The following is a 24,136-nucleotide window of genomic DNA, read 5'->3' as shown; positions in this document are numbered from 1 at the left end:
AACTTTGACCCCCAAGATCATGAGTCTGGAGAATTCTTTATAGAACAACTACAGAAATGGACAAAAGCTAAATTTGCAGATCATTCCATGCAGATCATTTCACCACACTGCAGGACAGCTGCGGGGGATCAGTTGACCCCCACCTTTTTTCTTTTCACAGAAATGTTGGTTTCTGCTGTGTTAGTTTAAGCTCCTCTTTCTGATAAGAAACTGTCTCGCTTCTTGGTCTTTGTGATTTTCACTCAAATTATGTGACACCCACGGCTGCCGGATGTCTGACAATAAAATTCTGCACTGATTCATATGAGCGAGGGGATTCGCTGCAAACCATTTTGCACCTCATCCCCAATACTCTCTGGGCCAGAGGACCCCAGGATATTGGATACCTCAGTGTCCCACCAGTCACTGTGACCCTGAAGGACCCCAAAGTCCTACCATACAAAGAGACTGGACCCAGTAGCCAGAGAAGCCCCTTCCTGTGTCAGAGCTATCCCTGCTGCCAGCTCTCTTCTAAACGTCACATCTGACGTTGTGCTGGGTCATCCCCTCACTATTCTGGCTCCCCATGACATTTCTGCCATCCTCCAGCAGACTCAACCTAAACACCTCACTGCACAGCGCCACCTCCGGCTTCAGTGTAGTTTGCTTCTGCCAGATAATGTCACGATTCAGAGGTGCCACATCCTCCATCCTGCTGCACTCCTTCCTCTTCCAAGGGGGGAGTATAATGGAGATTCTGAAGATTTTATTGATCTACAGGCACACTCGAGCTGACACCTCTGAAGCCAGAGGAAACGCCCTAGCTGACCAAGCTGCGAAGGAAGCAGCAGTGAAAGAGGAAAGAGTCCAGTCAGACCAGATTATGATAACACAGGAAGACCTGGGACAAGAAGAAATCACATGGGACCTCCTGAAACAAATACAGAAACAGGTACACGCCACAAGAAAAATTGGATTGGCTAAAAGAGTCAGCCCAAGAAGAGAAAGAATCTGGACTGTGGACCCAAGGAAGGAGAGCATCTCTGCCCAAAGCTCTCTATCCTCTGATAGCTTCAATAGCTCATGGGCCCACCCATCAATCTAAGACCATCATGAAAGAACTAATAGACAATGGCCCCAGGTATAACCCCTGTCCTGGTGAGGCATACTCAGTCTTGCCTCATCTGTGCGCAGTGCAACCCGGGAAGACCTGAGCCTACACCAACCAAATGTCTCCCCAAAGCCCAGTACCCGTTCCAACGGATTCAAATTGACCACATCCAGATGCCAATGTGCCAAGGGTTTCAATATGTGCTAGTAGTGATAGACTTGTTCTCTGGGTGGCCAGAAGCCTACCCCGTCCGAAACCAGACAGCAACCACTACTGCAAAAAAACTGATGCAGGAGCTTGTCTGTAGGTTCGGAGTACCTGAGGTCATTGAGAGTGATCAGGGCCCAGCATTCACTGCTAGAGTAACCCAAGAAGTCTGGAAGATGGTAGGGTCACACTTAGCCTATCACACACCCTACAGACCCCAAAGCGGCGACAAAGTCAAACGACTGAACGGGGTACTGAAGTCCAAGATGCTGAAAATGACTGGGGAGACAGGGCTCAGTTGGGTACAATGCCTGCCAATAGCACTATTTTCAGTTAGACACACCCCTAGGCCTCCACACCAAATTTTGTTTAGGACACGGCCTAGGATGGGACAGTACTTCCCACAGCAATTGCAAATGCATTATGAATCTGTTGCTAAATATGTGATTGCCCATAGTAAACAATTGTCTAATATATGTGCACAAGTTTTCTCTTCCATTCCAGATCCTGACTCCCTAGAGGGAATACACACTCTCAAACCTGGAGAGTGGGTGGTGGTCAAGAAACACGTCAGAAACGCCCTCGAACCACGATACAAGGGGCCTTACCAGGTGTTGCTGACTACCCCGACCTCTGTGAAACTCGATGGAGGCTTACCTGGATCCACACCTCACATTGTAAAAGAGTAAAGGCTGTCCCGACGACCCTGGAACAATAAGCCATGAGGATTCACATACTGATCATGACTTTGACAGTGGGCATATCTGCAGTGTTCACGCCACTGGGTGATGAATGGGACAATTCACTGACACGGCACCATCAAATTCTAGTCCAGGGGTTGAGACACTCAGATTGTTGGATCTGTACCCACAGTCCCGTGAGTTCAACCAGTATGCCTTATGTTGCAATTCCCTTGGAACTTTCTGAACTGATTGACCTGTCTAATTCTACCATATTTCTCACTAGCATACACCAAGTTAAATCCAGTACTAACAAGGACAGGGAAGTAGCCTTACCTGTTGCAGGGTGGGCAGATGCCCCATGGCTCATGATAAACAGATCAGGCCCCTCGGTAGATTATAGCTCTACTCCTTGGCAAGAGGGACACTGGGCTAATGTCACATGTTTTCCTAGCTGGACACACTGTTATTGTCTCCAAGTACAAACCAAAGGTATGACATTTAGTCCACACATACACTCAGGTTGCAATGATTCAAAAACAGACAGCCACGTGCAGTGTATTGGTGTAGATGCTGAGAACGGAAAGGATCTGCCCTGTAACAACCGTACTGTACAGGATCTCCTGACAGGTATATTAGCTAACGACACCGAAAGTCAGTCAAAAGGATATGAGTTGGCGAAAGGGACACAATTAGCCAAACTAATTACCCGATTATTCAATAGCACAGAAGTTCCAGAAGATATATACTTAGTTTGTGGACACAAAGTGTACAAATGGTTATCCCAGAATGTCACAGGACTGTGCACCATCGCCAGGCTTACTCCTGCCACCTTTATAGTACCACACTCTGAAATTGGCATAAATGCAGTACCTAAACACACCTTGTATCATAGGGCCAAAGATAACACACCCAGACCAAATGGCAAGCCACATGTAGTAGAGATGAGCATTACCAACAAAATTGTTAGTTCCATCTTCATATATCCCATGATAGCGCAGATGTGGGATCATCTGGTAGTAGCAACAGACCTGGATGACCAAATATGGGAAGAGATGAGACTTATGAATACCTCAAACATTGTGCAAAACCAGTTAATCATTGTCACCAACCAACACACATTAGTTCTAGATTATGTTACAGCTAAAGATGGAGGTATGTGCCAGGTTGTGGGACCCTCTTGTTGCCATTACATAGACCCGCAGGGTAATTTGCAAGTTAAGGTGGGTATAGAGAAAATGGCGGATTTAAGAGATAAATGGCTGGACGCGCATAAAGCTGGTAAAGATACATGGTGGTCTGATACCTTCTCTTCCCTTAACCCCAATAACTGGTTCAAAGGTATTGGGGGTTGGCTCATGGGAATTGTCCAGGTAATATTGCAGGTAGCCCTAATAATACTGGTGATATATGTAGTGATTAAGCTCGTTCTTATTTGTGTGACCCGCTTTTCAAAGAATGAAGAAAACTGATGAACGAACTATTATGCTCCTCTACGATGAGGAAGGACAGAAGGAAACATCGTTCAACACAGCTCCCCCTCCTCACAATGATGCCTGGCTGAGATAGGGTGAGATGAATGCCAGGGTATTACCACAAGTCCGAGCAACCGGGAGCCTACCTATAAGGGGTAGGTTGTCGCCACTGCGGGTGAAGAGGATACGAATGGTATGCCCAGGGGATTCGCTAGGAGAAGGGAAAGTCTACAATCAAGTCTCCAAGGGGGGACTGTTATGGACTATTGATACAAAATGGATACTTGCTTGTTGAGCTAAGATGGTGGCCAGGCATTCAGCCAACACCTATAAACTAGAATCTTACTTTGTGTTTTTATCATGTGTTTCTTTGTGGTTTCTGTTCAGCTCAAGCAAGCAGCTACAAAGATAGAAGTAACGGTTTCACCCAGGGGGGAGGGAGAAGGAATTTCCTCTGGCCGTCAAGGTTACAGAAAAGTAGAGAGTTCATAGCCAATAGAAAATATATACTTTAACTTTCACCCCCCCTCCCACTCCCTCCTCTCATGAAACCCATGTTGTTTTCAGAAATAAACCAGAGATACTGATTAACTCCATGTAGTGAGTTGTCTGTCTGATCTCTCCGTGCACGTATCTTAATTAATTTGGAGCAGTACATCAAATCAAACTGGCAGCTTTGTCAGAACCAGAACAATTTGGCGCATCATAAAGAGGAAGGTGCAACAAAGAAGGCCCAAGACGATTGAACAGTTAGAGGCCTGAATTAGACAAGAATGGGAGAGCATTCCTATTTCTAAACTTGAGAAACTGGTCTCCTCGGTCCCCAGACGTCTGTTGAGTGTTGTAAGAAGAAGGGGAGATGCTACACAGTGGTGAAAATGGCATTGTCCCAACTTTTTTGGGATTTGTTGACACCATGAAATTCTGATTCAACATATTTTTCCCTTAAAATGGTACATTTTCTCAGTTTGAACTTTTTTTCCGTGATTTAAGTTCTATTCTGAATAAAATATTAGAAGTTGGCACCTCCACATCATTGCATTCAGTATTTATTCACGATTTGTAGTGTCCCAACTTTTTTTGGAATCCGGTTTGTATGTATGTATATGTATATATATATATATATATATATATATATATATATATATATATATATATATATATATATATATATATATATATATATATATATATATATATATATATATATATATATAAAATTATTTTTTTTCAAAGTTTAATTTATTTGTATACTATTTAGACATAAAAAACCTATACATATGTAGTATCGTGATCGTACTGACCCAGAGAATGAAGGGCATGGGTCAGTTTTGCTGCAAAGGGAACGCAGTGGAGCAAAACTTGTAAAGCGGTGGAAGAATTGTGTTTTGTTTTTTCCAATTCCACCCTATTTGGAATTTTTTCCTGCTTCCCACTACATTGTATGCCAAGTTAAATGGTGGCATTAGAAATTACAAGTTGTCCTACAAAAAGCAAGCCCTTATATGGATATGTGAATGGAAAAATAAAACTGTTATTGATCCAGGAATATAGTGAAAAATAATGAAAATGCAAAAACGAAAAAACCTCTGGTATCCAAGCAATTGTTCGCTATATTTATGACCTATCAGGATAGATCATCAGTATCAGCTTTGCATGTGTTAAACTCACAGCATTCCCGCTGATAAGCTATGTGAATGAGGCTTAATTGTACTGGCCCTGAGAATTAAGGTTACAGGTCAGTTTTACCACATAGGGAACACCCTAAAAACAAAAACAATTATTATTTTTTTTTTTTTTCCAATTCCACCCCATTTGGATTTTTTTCCAGCTTTCCAGTTATATATTGTATGCAATATTAAAGGGAACCGGTCACCTAGAAAATATATTAAACTGCCAGCAGTACCTTATTGCAGCCTATAGCATGATTATAAAAGTCTTTGTCTCTTCTGTGCAATGCGGGCCACGCTATGTAAACGATTGTCTTGAAGTCAAGGGGGCAGCAGCTTTCTCGCCGCAAGTCAAGTGCGCCCTGCCCCCTTTACCTCCCCATAGCGTTTGATTGAAAGCCGCTGCCCCCTTGACTTCAAGACTATCGTTTACATAGCTTGTCCCGTTGAATTAAAGTCTTTTTACAGACTTTTGCCGCATTGCACAGAAAAGACACAGACACCTTTATAATCATACTACAGGCTGCAATAAGGTACTGCTGGCGGTTTAATATACATTTTCTAGGTGACAGGTTCCCTTTAACACCTTAAGGACACGTCCATATTTCACCTTAAGGGCTGTTTCACACGAGCGGATGCCGTGCGTGGCATCCGCTCCGTGAAAGAGTGCCAAGACCCGATGCAGACTGCAGAGGCACGGAGCATTAACATGATTGATAATGCTCCGTGCCTCTCTGTGATAATGCTCCAGAGAGGCACGGAGCATTATCAGTCATGTTAATGCTCCGTGCCTCTGCAGTCCGCATCGGGTCTTTGCTGTCTTTCACGGAGCGGATGCCACGTACGGCATCCGCTCGTGTGAAACAGCCCTAAGGACCAGGCCATTTTTTGCTAATCTGACCAGTGTCACTTTGTGTGAATAACTTTAAAATGCTTTTACTTATCCAGGCCATTCTGAGATTGTTTTTCTTCGTCACATATTGTACTTCATGACACTGGTAAAATGGAGTCAAAAAAATTAATTTTTATTTATAAACAAATACCCCCCATATTAAAATTTTAAATCGCCCTCTTTCCTAATTTTACATATAAAAATGAACACAATAAAAATTTTATATATTACATATCGCCATGTCCGAAAAAGTCCAAATGATTAAAATATAAAAAAAATCTTCTATGCAGTGAACGCCGTAACAGAGCATCCCTGCTCTGATCGTGTTTTGTGCACAAGACTGAGAGATCAAATGTGTTTCTGTACACCAGACGTCACTGTGCTGGCCACACCCCCCTGCACTGCCGACTGCTGCTTATTGCTCTCTCCCTGGATTCTTAACCCCTTCAGCTGCACAGACTCAGGGCTGAAGGCTTTACTGAGTAGCTGCAGGCAGTGAGGAGACAGATGCTGGGCACAGGTGCTGGCAGAGCAGTTCTGCAGAGCATTGCACAAGAACAGGTAGGGAAAAGATCCTGTGTGTATCAGCAGTGTCATTGTACAGCTGGGACTTGTAGTCCTACACATACATGCTGCTGAGTCTCCCAGCAGGCAAACATGTCACTCAGGGCAGTACTTGTATTTACTCCCTTAGCAGAGCAGGGGGAGGGGCAGAGATTGTTGTTATTGCAAGTAAACAAAGGGCCAGAAGAGAACCAGGGAAATGAGGAAATAGAATTCATTTATTTATTTTTTGCCTAAAAATTGTTTAGCTCAATTATATATTGCTGCCCATCTGATTTAAGCTACATGCACACGAACGTTGTTTGTTTCCGTGGCCGTTCCGTTCTTTTTGCGGATAGGATGCAGACCCATTAATTTCAATGGGTCCACAAAAAAACACGGACAGCACACCACGTGCTGTCCAAAAAATAGTCCATGTCCTATTTTTTTCTAGTTTGCGGTCAAGGATAGGCATTATTAAAATGGGTCCGCAAAAAAAACGAATGCCATACGGAACGTCATCCTTTTTTTTGCGGATCCGCAATTTGTGGACCGCAAAACACATACGGACCTTACAGTGCTGTATATATATTTTTTTATAACTCGAACAACCCCTTTAAATCACCCCCTTTCCCAATTTTACATATAAAAATATAAACCAAAAAAAGTAAACATATTAGGGCTCTTTCACACTTGCATTGTTCTGTTCCGGCATAGAGTTCCGAATGGAATGCATTCTGAATGGAGAGAAATCTGTTCAGGATGCATCAGGATGTCTTCAGTTCCGGACCGTAACAGTAATTTGCTCTGGCCAAAAATCCTGAACACTTGCCGCAAGGCCGGATCCGGAATTAATGCCCATTGAAAGGCATTAATCCGGATCCGGCCTTAAGCTAAACGTCGTTTCGGCGCATTACCGGATCCGACGTTTAGCTTTTTCTGAATGGTTACCATGGCTGCCAGGCCGCTAAAGTCCTGTTTGCCATGGTAAAGTGTAGTGGGGAGCAGTATATTTACCATCCGTGCGGCTCCCGGGGCGCTTCAGAGTGACGTCAGGGCGCCCCACGCGCATGGATGACGTGATCGCATGGACACGTCATCCATGCGCATGGGGCGCTCTGACGTCATTCTGGAGCGCCCCGGGAGCTGCACGGACGGTAAGTATACTGCTCCCCCGCTCCCCACTACTACTATGGCAACCAGGACTTAATAGCGTCCTGGCTGCCATAGTAACACTGAACGCATTTTGAAGACTGATCCGTCTTTTAATGCTTTCAGTTCATTTGCGTTTTTCCGGATCCGGCGTGTAATTCCGGCAAATGGAGTACACGACGGATCCGGACAACGCAAGTGTGAAAGAGCCCTTAGGTACCGCCACGTCCGAAAAAGTTTGAACTGTTAAAATATAAAAAAATAGCAGAAAAAATAAATAAAAAATATGCAATTTGCTATTTGTCCCCCCAAAAAATAGGATCAGACTGTTCTATTATGGGCCGGACGTTCCATAAAATGTGGAATGCACGCAGCTTTTTGTGTTTTTATTTTTTTCCGCATGGTATCGAGTATCGCAATACTTTTATATTATATCGAAATCTAATCAAAATTTGGGTGACAACCCTAGGTTGAATATGTTCGTTAGGGCTCCTGCACACGACCGTATGTATCTTTCGGTCTGCAAAAAACGGATCCGCAAAAAATACTGATGTCCGTGTGCATTTTTTGTGAACGGAACAGCTGGCCCCTAATAGAACAGTCCTATCCTTGTCTGTTATGCGGACAATAATAGGACATATTCTATTTTTTGCGGAACGGAGATACAGAAACGGAATGCACATGGAGTACCTTCGTTTTTTGCGGACCTATTGAAATGAATGGTTACATATACGGTCCGCAAAAAAAAAAAACGGCACAGACATGGAATGAAAATACGTTTGTGTGCATGAGGCCTTACACATATCATTATTTAAGAGAAATATGAGAACCGCACTCTGTTGCTCGGCGCTTAGGTGCCAGCCAAGGGCTATAGATAGCCAATATATATAGAAGTATATTTGAGGCACACAATTTTTTCACGATTTGCAAAAATAGGGCATTTATTTATTAGCATGTAATGCTATCATTCATAGGCCCAATCTGTTTCAGATTACACACATATTGGCAGAAACCGTACGTTTCGGTCGCGCAGGACCTTCATCTGCGGTTTTATCTACGATACAATAGTTGACATGAGCTGGATAGTAGCATATATATAGCAATAGAATTGGGTGCATATAATGATATATATTATAAAGTGTCATAGAAATAACAAGAGTTTTTTTCTTTTGACGAAAATCATACATTGCATTAGGGGTATGTGGAGCACATGGGGTACATCAGACATATCAATAGAACCGCTAGGTAAATGAAAGGCATATAATGGCCATATAATAACTAAGTGGACCTTATCAATAGTAAAGTCAGTATCTAATCAAAATATTGATGTATCTCCATGTGTTCCCCTCACCCGGGCCCTGTAATGATATAACATAAATAGGACTACCACCTGAAGAAAAGGGTATCTACAATAATATGTAACCATATCCCCTCATGATATATAATCTAACACATTTGATGTAGTATCATAATCTATAGTAGCTTGGATCTTATATTGCGGCAGGACATGCTGGTATATATCAATTCAACGCCCATACTGAAGTCTTGTATTGCAGGCCAATATATAAGTATATAGAAGAGGAAGAAGCTGAAAAGAAAAACATCTTATTAAGATTACTTGCACAACAAACTGTACCTGCTCAGACGAATGTGGGTGAGTGGGGCGCTGGATGCGTGGTGTGTGTTTGAAGCGACCGCTCTTAAATGTGTATGGGCTGCCTGGAGGTTCCGGTCACGTGAGCGGATGTCACGTGATCGTTGGGGCGGACCTATGCGTTCCACTCTGTATAACAGGTTACATGACCATAAGGGATGTCTGTGCGTTCCAACTATGTCTGGATACAGACGCTGCGTTCCATTGTGTTTGCCCAATGACTTGCCATAAATGGTAATTACTTATGAATATAGAACTATATGGGGTTATATGGACTGGGCAATGGAATGTAGCGCTATCATATCTTAAATAAAAACCATCTATTATCTAATTTATAGGAGGGATTAATTACAAGGGAAATGTAATGTGGTAAAGTTGTGTTAGATATATTAAATAAATGGAAGGAAATGAGGTTAATATATAGTAATGGATCTAGAAAGAGGGGGTAAGGAAATTATAGCTATAATCAAGGGCAGGTGGTAGGTAAAAGCGAAGGGGAAAGAGGGAAACCGGGAGGGCAGGGGTGGAAAAAGGGGGAGGGAGGGGAAAGGGGGAAAGTCAGTCTCACCCACACCCGTTGTAGACAAAAACAATTTTCAGCGAGTCTGTGGAAAAAGGGAACAATATTTAGAACATCTCCAATCACAATAACGACAGATAATAAATACGGATTGGACGTCAGATATTAATGAGAAAACATGAGAACAGGTTAAGTATTATTTCAAGTATTAATAAAAAAATCGCATTCCCGGTTCAAGCCATTTGGTGAAAGTGTTCCTACTTTATGAATCCAAAAGGCCTCCTTTTGCTTTAGGGGGAGTGTCCGATTGCCGCCCCTCCTGGGTCGGTCCACTTGTTCCAGAATTTGGAACCGAAGTTGCGATATTTGATGTTTCCTCTCAAGGAAATGGTGTGGGATTAGCAAAAAATTGTGTTAAAGTCTAATAGTAGACTTATGTTTACTTATTCTGTCTCGCACGTGTTGAGTGGTCTCCCCAACATATGCGAGGCCACATGGACATTTTATCAAATATACAACGTAGCTGGATTCACAGGTATAGAACCCGTGAATGGCAAATGTCTGTCCAGTACGTGGATGTGTAACGTACTCTCCTTTCGTTACATTGGAACACTTACTTGTGACAAAAAATAAAAAATTCTAGGAACTCGCCATGCCCCTCACGGAATACCTTGGGGTGTCTTCTTTCCAAAATGGGGTCACTTGTGGGGTAGTTATACTGCCCTGGCATTTTAGGGGCCCTAATGCGTGAGAAGTAGTTTGAAATCAAAATCTGTAAAAAATGCCCTGTGAAATCCTAAAGGTGCTCTTTGGAATGTGGGCCCATTTGCCCACCTAGGCTGCAAAAAAGTGTCACACATGTGCTATCGCCGTACTCAGGAGAAGTTGGGGAATGTGTTTTGGGGTGTCATTTTACATATACCCATGCTAGGTGAGAGAAATATCTTGGTCAAATGCCACCTTTGTATAAAAAAATGGGAAAAGTGCCGAGATATTTCGCTCACCCAGCATGGGTATATGTAAAATGACACCCCAAAACACATTCCCCAACTTCTCCTGAGTACGGCGATACCACTTGTGTGACACTTTTTTGCAGCCTAGATGCGCAAAGGTGCCCAAATTCCTTTTAGGAGGGCATTTTTAGACATTTGGATCCCAAACTTCTTCTCACGCTTTAGGGCCCCTAAAAAGCCAGGGCAGTATAAATACCCCACATGTGACCCCATTTTGGAAAGAAGACACCCCAAGGTATTCAATGAGGGGCCTGGCGAGTTCATAGAATTTTTATTATTTTTTTGCATAAGTTAGCGGAAATTGATTCTTTTTTTTTTTTTTTTTTCTCACAAAGTCTCACTTTCCGCTAACTTGGGACAAAAATTTCAATCTTTCATGGACTCAATATGCCCCTCAGCGAATACTTTGGGGTGTCTTCTTTCCAAAATGGGGTCATTTGTGGGGTGTTTGTACTGCCCTGGCATTTGAGGGTCTCCGCAATCATTACATGTATGGCCAGCATTAGGAGTTTCTGCTATTCTCCTTATATTGAGCATACAGGTAATGAGATTTTTTTTTTTCCGTTCAGCCTCTTGGCCTCGATCAATGTGGATGAAAATATCTCTGCCAAAAAAAAAAAGGAGGGGAAAGGCGTCTGCCAGGACATAGGAGCTCCGCCCAACATCCATACACACTTAGCTCGTATGCCCTGGCAAACCCGATTTCTCCATTCACATCAATCGATGTGGATGAATAAATCATTGCCGGGATTTTTTTTTTTTATGTATACAAAGTGTTTGCCAAAGCATATGAACACCGCCGCCTCCTCAGCTCATATGCCTCAGCAAACGTATCTTTTACTGCAGAGGAGAAATCTCGTCTTGCAGCGCCGCATACACCGACTTTTGTGTAATCTGACAGCAGCGCAATGCTTCTGTTAGAATGCACATCAGTGCTGCAGCCAGTCGATCGGTTGTTCCACCTGGAAGGTAAAAAAAAACAAAGCAAAAAAGAAAAAACCAGGCCGCAACGCAATAAATTTTATAAACTTTATAATAACCTTTGAACAGAACATATAAACTTTATTTAACTTTTGGAACTGAACGTTAACTTTTTTGCTTACTGGTGTTTTTTTTTTTTTTTTTTACCTTTATAGGATAAACCTCTCCTTCCCCATGGGACAATGTGCAAAGCGCAAATCGCCCAAAGATGTGGCGAGGTGCATTATGCACTTTGTCCCAGGTGAAAGGAGAGGTTTGCAGCAGCTGTGTGTGAATGGGCCCTAATAGCCCTGTGTGCCTGTCCTGTGAGATGTGATCCCTATGCTAAGTGTACCTGTGTGTGGTAGTTCCGGAAACACTCCCCTAAGCATAGGGCAGGGTGGTCAGGGCATTTAGGACAGAAATAGCGGGTGTCACGCCTTATTCCACTCCTGCTACAGACACGACATCTTTTTCGGGGTGACGGTTGGGTTGAGGTACCAGCAATGACATTGGGGAAATGTCGCTCGTGTAGACGGCTAACTACACTGGTGGATTGGTCCACGGAACCTCCTGGATACAGGAGGTTCTCGATGATCTCTTCCTGAAATTTGAGGAAGGATCCTGTTCTCCCAGCCTTACTGTAGAGAACAAAACTATTATACAGTGCCAATTGAATTAAATATACAGACACCTTCTTATACCAGCGTCTGGTGCGTCGGGAAACTAAATACGGAGCCAACATCTGGTCATTGAAGTCCACCCCTCCCATGAGCAAATTATAGTCGTGGACACAGAGGGGCTTTTCAATGACACTGGTTGCTCGCTCAATTTGTATTGTTGTGTCTGCGTGAATGGAGGAGAGCATGTAAACGTCACGCTTGTCTCTCCATTTCACCACGAGAAGTTCTTCGTTACACAAGGCAGCCCTCTCCCCCCCTTGCAAGACGGGGGGTAACGAGCCGTTGGGGGAAGCCCGCGCGACTAGTTCGCGCGGTGCCACAGCAGCCAATCTGTTCTAGGAGCAAATGCCTGAAGAGGGCCACACTTGTGTAGAAATTGTCCACATAAAGATGGTACCCCTTGCCAAATAAGGGTGACACCAAGTCCTAGACTGTCTTCCCACTGCTCCCCAGGTAGTCAGGGCAACCGACCGGCTCCATGGTCTGATCTTTACCCTCATAGATCCGAAATTTGTGGGTATAGCCTGTGGCCCTTTCACAGAGCTTATACAATTTGACCGCTTACCGACCGGGCTTGCTTGGGATGTATTGTTTGAAGCCAAGGCGCCCGGTAAAATGTATCTACGCAGATGTTTTGCTCAGGGGTATACAAATCTGCAAATTTCTGGTTGAAGTGGTCTATGAGGGGCCGAATTTTGTGGAGCCGGTCAAAAGCTGGGTGGCCTCTGGGACGAGAGGTGCTATTGTCACTAAAGTGCAGGAAACGCAGGATGGCCTCAAATCGTGCCCTGGACATGGCAGCAGAGAACATGGGCATGTGATGAATTGGCTTCGTGGACCAATATGACCACAATTTATGCTTTTTTGTTAGTCCCATGTTGAGGAGAAGGCCCAACAAAGTTTTAATTTTGGAAACTTGGACGGGTTTCCACCGGATAGACTGGGCATAAAAGGTTCCCGGGTTGGTGGCTATAAATTGTGTGGCATACCGGTTTGTTTCTGCCACGACTATGTCTAAGAGCTCCGCAGTCAAGAACAGCTCAAAAAATCCCAGGGCCGAACCGATCTGAGCTGTCTCAATCCGAACTCCAGACTGGGCGGTGAAAGGGGGAACTAATGGTGCGGCTGAAGTTGGGGACTGCCAATCAGGATTTGCCAGCACCTCAGGGACTCTAGGGGGTTTACGGGCCTGTCTTTGTGGTGGCAGCGACGGGGTAACTATTGCACGTGCCACCATATTAGCTTCAACTGCCCTTCTGGTGCTCGCCACTTCACCATGTTGTACGGCAGTGCTGGTACTAGGTCCAGGGAGGGCTGCGCTGCTGGTGTATGCCTCACCACGTAATCCGACAGCGCCAGCCCAACTCTGCTGCCCTTTCAGCGGATCCTGTGCAACCTGTGGTCTAGCGACACGGGGCCGGGTACGCCTGGTGCTATCAGGGACCTCAACCTCCTCGTCCGGGTCTGAACTTTGGGTCAGACAGCCACTGCTTTCTACAGGTTCGTATTCTGACCCGCTAGATTCATCAGATGAGGGTTCCCATTCCTCATCCGACTGGGTCAGAAGCCTGTAGGCCACTTCAGAAGAATACCCCCTGTTTGACATTTGGACTACTAAATTTAGGGGTATTCCCTGAGACTACCCAAGAAAAAAAGCAAGCCTGTCTTACAAATGGGAGGCTAGCGAAGTACCGGAGGCCACTGCGATTGATAAAAAATATCAAAACTGATTTTTTTTTTATCGCCGCAGCGCTTGGAAAGTGATTGTCCAGTGATAAAAAATAAAATACAATGTTTGTCACTGCGGCGGGGCGGGCGTGGGTGAACGCACGTGTGGGCGACCGATCAGGCCTGATCGGGCAAACACTGCGTTTTGGGAGGAGGGCTAGCTAAGGTGACACTAATACTATTATAGATCTGACTGTGATCAGTTTTGATCACTCACAGATACTATAAAAGTACAAATGCTGATTAGCGATACGCTAATCATCGAATCAGTGATTGCGGTGCGGTGGGCTGGGCGCTAAACGATCGCTAAACTACCTAACCAAGGGGCCTAAACTATCCTAAAACCTAACACTCAAAACCAGTGAAAAAAAAAAGTAACAGTTGACACTGATCACTTTTTTCCTTTCACTAGGTGATTGACATGGGTGATCAAGGGGGTGATGGGGGGGATCTGGGGCTAACGCTGGGTTCACACCTGAGCGACCAACCGACGAAAAGGGCCAGCAGAGGAGCACAGCAGCCATTTAACACATTATATTTACAAATATAATGTGTTAACTGGCTTCTGATTCGTTTTTTTTTTAAATCATCAGCTTGCCAGCCACGATCATTGGCTGGCAAGCTGATGACGCGACCCCCCTCTAACTTTTGCCGGCCCGCGATGCGCATGCGCGGGCCGGCTAAGCGCGTCATCTCGCGTCTCGCAAGATTACGCATATATGCGTGACTCTGCCTGGGACAGCCGCCTCCGGACCGCGATCCTGCGTTAGGTGGTCCGTATGCGGTTAATTTCAGTACAGCTGTAGGACCTTCCTCCCTATGTGCTCTCCTACTACACAGATTGGTGGCGGCAGGGAGAGAGAAGTGTCTGCAGATCTGCTCTATGTGCGCTCTGCCGGATCACTAAGACAGCAGCCAGGTGGTCTGGCCATGCTGGAACTCCCTGTCTGCCGTTTACAAGACGCAGGCACTTTTAGCAAAAATTGTTTCTTGCTAAAAAAAAGTGCGTTCTATAAAGTGAAAAATATGTACATGTGGGTTTGCTTAGAAAATAAATAGTTATTTTGATTTAGATAGGGGTAAACACTGCATTGAGTCATCATTAGTTAAGCTGCCATTCAAAGTTCTATTATCTACTGTGTGAATGGAAAGCTGTACCTTAGACTGTCAAATTCCCTAAGATTTAGAAATGTATATAAGCTAGTTTTCTACCAAAAAAACCTTTGATGAAGTACCTACGGCACACTTTTCACCATGAATGTACATAGAAAAAGTGATCTAAACATTTCTACTACTGAAAAATATTCAAACATTTCTACTATTAGATTTTACAGGGCTTGCACCCTGCTAGGCTTGGTTCACATTTGCGCTGTGAACACATTTGCGCAGCCTTTCCAGTGGAGGAACATACTGCTAGAGTTCACCATATCCGGCCTAGCCACATACCACCTTGCACTGCTGGATCCCCATTCATTGTAATGGGATCCGGCGGTAATCCGGACGCTTTCCAGCATATATGCTGTTTTTCGGCCGGATAAAAAATGTTGCGTGTAGCATTTTTTGTCAGGCTGAAAGCCGGCAGGCACGCCAGTTACAGTGAATTGATTACAGTGCCGGAGTTCACAATGCAGATGTGAACACGGCCTTAATAAATCGGTTGTATAGTGTACAGGGGAAATATAATGGCACCGCACTATATGTACAGCACGCTATTACCGAAAATTAGAACTCCAACTTCTCTAGAGACCTCATTAGAATTTATGTATAGTACCTTATGATTTTTGTGTACACCCCTGCCTCTGTAGACTCCGTATTCTAGAAATGGGAGTAGACTACAGAGACAGTATTATTTTTCCTGACTCTTCTTATGTTTTTTTAACCCCTTAGGGACACAGCCTTATTTCACCTTAAGCACCTGGCCATTTTTTGCAAATCTGACCAGTGTTACTTTAAGGGTACTTTCACACTTGCGGCAGTGTGATCCGGCTGGCAGTTCCGTCGTCGGAACTGCCCGCCGATCTGCCGCTGACTGAAAGCATTTGTGAGGCGGATCCGTCTCACAAATGCATTGCAAGGACGGATCCGTCTCTCCGCTTGTCATGCGGACCGACGGATCCATCTTGTAAATTTTTTCAAATTTGCAAATTTCAAAGTTTCAGTTTCTCTACTTCTGTAATACATAGTAATGCCCCCCAAAATTGTGATGACTTTATATTCTCCATATGTCTACTTCATGTTTGAATTATTTTGGGAATTATATTTTATTTTTTGGGGATTTTACAAGGCTTAGAAGTTTAGAAGCAAATCTTGAAATTTTTCAGAAATTTACAAAAACCCAATTTTTAGGGACCACTACAGGTCTGAAGTCACTTTGCGAGGCTTACATAATAGAAACCACCCAAAAATGACCCCATTCTAGAAACTACTCCCTTCAAGGTATTCAAAACTGATTTTACAAACTTCGTTAACCCTTTAGGTGTTGCACAAGAGTTATTGGCAAATGGGATGAAATTTGAGAATTTCATTTTTTTGCCTAATTTTCCATTTTAACCCATTTTTTCCACTAACAAAGCAAGGGTTAACAGCCAAACAAGACTGTATCTTTATTGCCCTGACTGCCGTTTACAGAAACACCCCATATGTGGCCGTAAACTACTGTACGGCCACACAGCGGGGCGTAGAGTGAAAGGTGCGCTGTTTGGTTTTTGGAAGGCAGATTTTGCTGGACTGGTTTATTTACACCATGTTTCATTTGAAGCCCCCTGATGCACCCCTAGAGTAGAAACTCCATAAAAGTGACCCCATATAAGAAACTACACCCCTCAAGGTATTCAAAACTGATTTTACCAACTTTGTTAACCCTTTAGGTGTTGCACAAGATTTAATGGAAAATAGAGATACAATTTCAAAATTTCACTTTTTTGGCAGATGGTCATTTTAATATTTTTTTTCCAGTTACAAAGCAAGGGTTAATAGCCAAACAAAACTCATTATTTATGGCCCTGATTCTGTAGTTTACAGAAACACCCCATATGTGGTCGTAAACTGCTGTACGGGCACACGGCAGGGCGCAGAAGGAAAGGAATGCCATACGGTTTTTGGAAGGCAGATTTTGCTTTTCTTTTTTTTTTTTTTTTAAACCATGTCCCATTTGAAGTCCCCTGATGCAGCCCTAGAGTAGAAACTCCAAAAAAGTGACCCCATTTTAGAAACGACGGGAAAGGGTGGCAGTTTTGTTGGTACTAGTTTAGGGTACATATGATTTTTGGTTGCTCTATATTACACTTTTTGTGCGGTAAGGTAACAAGAAATAGCTTTTTTGGCACCGTTTTTTTTTATTTTTTATTTTTTTATTTACAACATTCATCTGACAGGTTAGGTCATGTGGTAATTTTATAGAGCAGGTTGTCACTGACGCGGTGATACCTAATATGTATACCTTTTTTTTTTTATTTATGTAAGTTTTACACAATGATTTCATTTTTCAAACAAAAAATAATCTTTTAGTGTCTCCATAGTCTAAGAGCCATAGTTTTTTCAGTTTTTGGGCGATTATCTTAATTAGGGTCTCATTTTTTGCGGGATGAGATGACGGTTTGATTGGCACTATTTTGCTATTACATTTTTTGTGACGTAAGATGACTAAAAATGGCTTTTTTAACACCGTTTTTATTTAAATTTTTATACGATGGTCACCTGAGGGGTTAAGTCATGTGATATTTTTTTAGAGCCGGTCGATACGGACGCGGCGATACCTAATATGTATACCTTTTTTTTTTTTTTATGTAAGTTTTACACAATGATTTCATTTTTGAAACAAAAAAAAATTATGTTTTAGTGTTTCCATAGTCTAAGAGCTATAGTTTTTTCAGTTTTTGGGCGATTCTCTTGGGTAGGGTATGATTTTTGCGGGATGAGATGACGGTTTGATTGTTACAATTTTGGCATACATGCGACTTTTTTTATTACCTTTTTTTGGAAGTAAGGTGGGCAAAATTTCAATTTCATCATAGTTTTTTATTTTTTATTTTTATGGCGTTCACCGTACGGGTAAAGTAACATGACCGTTTTATAGATCAGGTCGTTACAGACGCGGCGATACCAAGCCTGTGTAGGGAATTTTTATTTTAGTTTTTTTAATCAGTGATAAATGTGTTTTATTGATTTTTACTTTTTTTTTTTACTTTTTTATTTACCCAGACCCACTTGGTTCTTGAAGATCCAGAGGGTCTGATGTCTGTATAATACAGTACAGTACACTATGTAGTGTTTTGTACTGTATTTTACTTACAATTTGTCTGAACAGATCTATGCCTTTAGCACAGATCTGTTCAGGACCATGGACAGCAGGATGCCTGAGAAGGCGTCCTGTTGCCATGGGAACCTTCCCCATCTGCTCAGTTGTGGCCACAACCGCGCAGACGGGGAAGGGTAAGGAGGGGGGCTCCCTCCCTCTGTCACCCCATCCTGTCCGGGGGCTGCAAAGGCACAGCAGCCCCCCGATGGGAGAAGGAGGGAGCCCCCTCTTACTGTTAACCTTTTCCATACCGCGGTCCGTCATGTGTCCTTAAGTACCAGGACAACATGACGTACCGATCCTAAAGAGGTTAATAGAAAGCATGTTCTATACTGGTTTACACAGCTTATTCCCTATGGTAGCACTATTGTGGGTGTTTCTAGATATACTTGAGTACCAGCTGAATTACAGTTCTGTACTGAACTGATACACTTTACCTATTTTACTTTAATAATTGCCTTTATTTTTTTATTTTTTTTTGTTTAGCTGAAAGAACTGATGGTTGTTGGAATTGATTGTTATCATGACACATTGGCTGGAAAAAGATCTATTGCTGGATTTGTTGCCAGCTTGAATCAAGGGATGACTCGGTAAGAGAAACTTAAATTTTATAATCTGATTTTTACTGTAAGAAATAAACAATTTTAAAGATGTTGTCAGAGTAAATCAATTTTTTTGCAAAGGTAGAGAGGGTGTGAAAATAACCAATGAAATAATTGCCTTCAGTTTATGCCAAGCTTTATTTACATGGCCATAGTGATGACCTACCCGTGTGACTAATGCAGCCAATCACTGGCCGCGACTATTCCAAGAGGTAGTGGCCTGGTGGGACCCTGGCAGCGAAAGCCAGATCCCTGTGTAGGGGTTAAAAGGTAAAGCCAGGTGATCGCCGGGATAAGGTCTTTAGGACTAGCCCACAGTCAAACCAATTAGTTGTTAAATTGGCTCCACACCCACTTCCTATTATACACCTTTTACATATGTGTTGCATTGTTGTTTAACCTGTGGGAAAAGAGGGGAGAGCTGCTTTAGCTGCTGATAGATCCTCAATGGTAGCAGTTAGACCAAAATGACAGCATTAGTCCAAGCTAAACACCGGAGATATCACTGTTAGAAATCGAATCTGGTATAATCACGGGTAAAACCGGCTTTTGCTTTCACTTTTAGCTGCATTCACAGCATCCCGATTTCTAACAGTGATATCTTCCCAAGAACTGAAGATGTTGCTGTCATTGTTTGAAAGCTTGGAATGTCAGCTTTCCAAAAATACAAAGCCTATATATCTAGCTGGTACCAAACCAGAGATATGAGCAGATGCTGGTGAAACTCGAAAAATTTGAATATCATGCAAAGTTAATTTATTTCAGTAATACAACTTAAAAGGTGAAACTAATCTATGAGATAGACTCATTACATGCAAAGCAAGATATTTCAAGCCTTTATTTGTTATAATTTGGATGTGTCACGACCCTTGGTGATGGTCGTGACTCCTTGGGAGCCGCATGCAGTTGCCCACGGTTTGGTGTTGTGTCAACCACAGCTGGGGGCACTTAGTGGTTTGCCTCAGATGCGGTTGCCGCGGTCAACAGGCATGCGTGCGGTTGCCCTTGGCAACGTGTGTTTGTGTGCACTTCCTTTGTCTGTTTGTTGTGCACGAGGTCATGTTTGTATGCACTTAGACACCTCCCTTCACTTGCGGTTGTCTGCAGCAACGTCTGGTGTTGTGTGCATGTGGTGGCAGTGTCTCGGCCTGCTGGCTGTTCTTCAGGACACGGTTGCCACGCATGCCGTTGCCGGCGGTAACAGGTGAGTGTGTTTGTGTGCTTTTCCCTTTGTGTGGCTTCACTACCTTCCCTGGTGTTGGAAGGGTTAACTCCCTTTCTGTGTGTGTGAGACACTGGGGGTGTCTGTGTGGGTGTGGCCTCTTAGGCCTATAAAGCCTCAGTGTTTGGCATGTGTCAGTGGGTTGCTTCAGCCATGCTTAGCTGGAGCAGCCTCCTGTGTATATCACCTGCCAGTGGGGGCCACTCTTGTGGTCATAGGTTTATCTGTGAAGTTTATGTCTTGATGTTCAGTTGATGTTTTCCTTTGTCTTTGTTTATTTGCAACTACGGATGTCCTGGTTACCTGTGTGTTATGTGTGCTGTGTCCTCTAGTTGTTCTGTGGACATTAGTAGTGCATGCATGGGTTCCAGTCAGTGTGGCTGTGACAGGTACGTGTGGAACTAGTTGTTCGCCTGTCATATCTGTATGTTGTATGTGTTTCCCCATTCCTTGTAGCTTGGCCAGTGAGACCCCTGTTCCTCCGTGTCCAGAAGGAACAGGCCGTCTTACCTTGACTCCTAGTTCAGGGAACGGTCGGAGGGTGAGTTAGGCCCTCCTACCTTCAAGGTCGGCCCATGCAGCTAGGAGTTAGGGTCAGGTTAGGGACGCTTTAGGAGGTGACCTGCTCCCTAATCCTGTCGTCCTGGCTGAGCAGCCTAACATCTTCTGGCATCACACGGCTGAGGGTTATCCCCATCCTCAGCCGTGACAGTATGACCACAAGGGTGGCCCCCACTGGCAGGTGATATACACAGGAGGCTGCTCCAGCTAAGCATGGCTGAAGCAACCCACTGACACATGCCAAACACTGAGGCTTTATAGGCCTAAGAGGCCACACCCACACAGACACACCCAGTGTCTCACACACACAGAAAGGGAGTTAACCCTTCCAACACCAGGGAAGGTAGTGAAGCCACACAAAGGGAAAAGCACACAAACACACTCACCTGTTACCGCCGGCAACGGCATGCGTGGCAACCGTGTCCTGAAGAACAGCCAGCAGGCCGAGACACTGCCACCACATGCACACAACACCAGACGTTGCCGCGGACAACCGCAAGTGAAGGGAGGTGTCTAAGTGCATACAAACATGACCTCGTGCACAACAAACAGACAAAGGAAGTGCACACAAACACACGTTGCCAAGGGCAACCGCACGCATGCCTGTTGTCCGCGGCAACCGCACCTGAGGCAAACCACTAAGTGCCCCCAGCTGTGGTTGACGCAACATAAAACCGCGGGCAACTGCATGCGGCTCCCAAGGAGTCACGACCATCACCAAGGGTCGTGACAGGATGATTATGGCTTATAGCTTATGAAACCCCAAAGTCACAATTTTGAGGTACCCTTTGCTCAGGTGGTATGGATTAATTAGCTGACTAGAGTGTGACACTTTGAGCCTAGAATATTGAACCTTTTCACAAAATTCTAATTTTAAGCTGCATTAATGCAATTCCTTTTAAATAGCATTACTGAAATAAATTGACTTTTGCACAATATTCAAATTTTTGGAGTTTCACCTGTAAAGCAGCTGCCATCTCCCTGTCAGTCTGGAGGAGAATGAGGGAGCAGTTGCAGAGCTCAAAGGCTGCAGGGAGAGAGAAAAAAATTATTTAAAATAAATCGAAATGTGGCATTATCATCATTGTAGTGACCCACATAATAAAGTTATCATTGAACGTTGTAAAAAATTCCACAAAATCATCTTTCCCCCTAAAAATAAAATAATAAAAGTTATTTAATACACTATATATATCCCAAAATGGTTCCTAAAAAAAACTACAGCTAATTCCGCAAAATAAAATAAAAATTCAGAAGAAAAAAAGAAAAAGTTCTGACTGCTAGAACACGAAGCGGGAAAATATTCTTGGTCCTTAACCCCTTAAGGACACAGCCCTATTTCACCTTAAGGACCAGGCCATTTTTTGCAAATCTGACCAGAGTCACTTTAAGTGCTGATAACTTTAAAACGCTTTGACTTATCCAGGCCATTCTGAGATAGTTTTTTCGTCACATATTGTACTTCATGACACTGGTAAAATGAAGTCAAAAAAATTATTTTTTTTGCACCAAAAAATACCAAATTTAACAAAAATTTGGAAAAATTTGCAAATTTCAAAGTTCCAGTTTCTCTACTTCTGTAATACATAGTAATACCCCCAAAAATTTGGATGACTTTACATTCCCCATATGTCTACTTCATGTTTGAATTATTTTGGGAATGATATTTTATTTTTTGGGGATGTTATAAGGCTTAGAAGTTTAGAAGCAAATCTTGAAATTTTTTAGAAATTTACAAAAACTCAATTTTTAGGGACCAGTTCAGGTCTCAAGTCACTTTGCGAGGCTTAAATAATAGAAACCACCCAAAAATGACCCCATCTAAGAAACTACACCCCTCAAGGTATTCAAAACTGATTTTGAATACGTTGTTAACCCTTTAGGTGTTGCACAAGAGTTATTGGCAAATGGGGAGGAAATTTGAGAATTTTATTTTTTTGTCTAATTTTTCATTTTAACCCATTTTTTCCACTAACAAAGCAAGGGTTAACAGCCAAACAAGACGGTATCTTTATTGCCCTGACTCAGCCGTTTACAGAAACACCCAATATGTGGCCGTAAACTACTGTACGGCCACACAGCGGGGCGTAGAGTGAAAGGTGCGCCGTTTGGTTTTTGGAAGGCTGATTTTTATGGACTGGTTTATTTACACCATGTCCCATTTGAAGCCCCCTGATGCACCCCTAGAGGAGAAACTCCCTAAAAGTGACCCCATCTAAGAAACTACACCCCTCAAGGTATTCAAAACTGATTTTACATACGTCGTTAACCCTTTAGGTGTTGCACAAGAGTTATTGGCAAATGGCGATGAAATTTGAGAATTTAATTTTTTTGCCTAATTTTCCATTTTAACCCATTTTTTCCACTAACAAAGCAAGGGTTAACAGCCAAACAAGACTGTATCTTTATTGCCCTGACTCTGCTGTTTACAGAAACACCCCATATGTGGCCGTAAACTACTGTACGGCCACACAGCGGGGCGTAGAGGGAAAGGTGCGCCGTTTGTTTTTTGGAGGGCTGATTTTTATGGACCGGTTTTTTGACACCAAGTCCCATTTGAAGCCCCCCTGATGCACCCCCAGATTATAAACTCCATAAAAGTGACCCCATCTAAGAAACTACACCCCTCAAGGTATTCAAAACGGATTTTACAAACTTTGTTAACCCTTTAGGTGTTGCACAAGATTTAATGGAAAATAGAGATACAATTTCAAAATTTCACTTTTTGGCAGATTTTCCATTTAATTTTTTTTTTTTCCAGTTACAAAGCAAGGGTTAACAGCCAAACAAAACTCATTATTTATGGCCCTGATTCTGTAGTTTACAGAAACACCCCATATGTGGTCGTAAACCGCTGTACGGGTACACGGCAGGGCGCAGAAGGAAAGGAATGCCATACGGTTTTTGGAAGGCAGGTTTTGCTGGACTGTTTTTTTTTACACCATGTCCCATTTGAAGCCCCCCTGATGCACCCCTAGAGTAGAAACTCCAAAAAAGTGACCCCATTTTAGAAACTACGGGATAGGGTGGCAGTTTTGTTGGTACTAGTTTAGGGTACATATGATTTTTGGTTGCTCTATATTACACTTTTTGTGCGGCAAGGTAACAAGAAATAGCTTTTTTGGCAGCGTTTTTTATTTTTTTATTTACAACATTCATCTGACAGGTTAGATCATGTAGTAATTTT

The 24,136-nt window shown here is 43.1% G+C and overlaps 1 protein-coding gene across 1 annotated transcript in view; it reads right to left on the bottom strand.

The window, feature by feature from the left end:
• Positions 1 to 9,217: 9,217 nt before the first annotated feature.
• RIMBP2 (RIMS binding protein 2) overlaps positions 9,218 to 24,136 on the bottom strand; it is a 683,237-nt gene continuing 668,318 nt past the window's right edge. The window contains exons 29-30 of the mRNA XM_044275637.1: positions 9,932 to 9,968; positions 9,218 to 9,297 (exon numbers count right to left, since the gene is read on the bottom strand). Of these exons, the coding sequence (XP_044131572.1) occupies positions 9,960 to 9,968 (9 nt within the window). The 3' untranslated portion in view covers positions 9,218 to 9,297; positions 9,932 to 9,959. The remainder of the gene's footprint in view (positions 9,298 to 9,931; positions 9,969 to 24,136) is intronic.

Source organism: Bufo gargarizans, chromosome 1, assembly GCF_014858855.1.
Source record: "Bufo gargarizans isolate SCDJY-AF-19 chromosome 1, ASM1485885v1, whole genome shotgun sequence".
Classification (NCBI taxonomy): Eukaryota; Metazoa; Chordata; class Amphibia; order Anura; family Bufonidae; genus Bufo; species Bufo gargarizans.
Note: the sequence above shows the minus strand (reverse complement) of the source record. Positions and strands in the feature narration are given on the sequence as shown.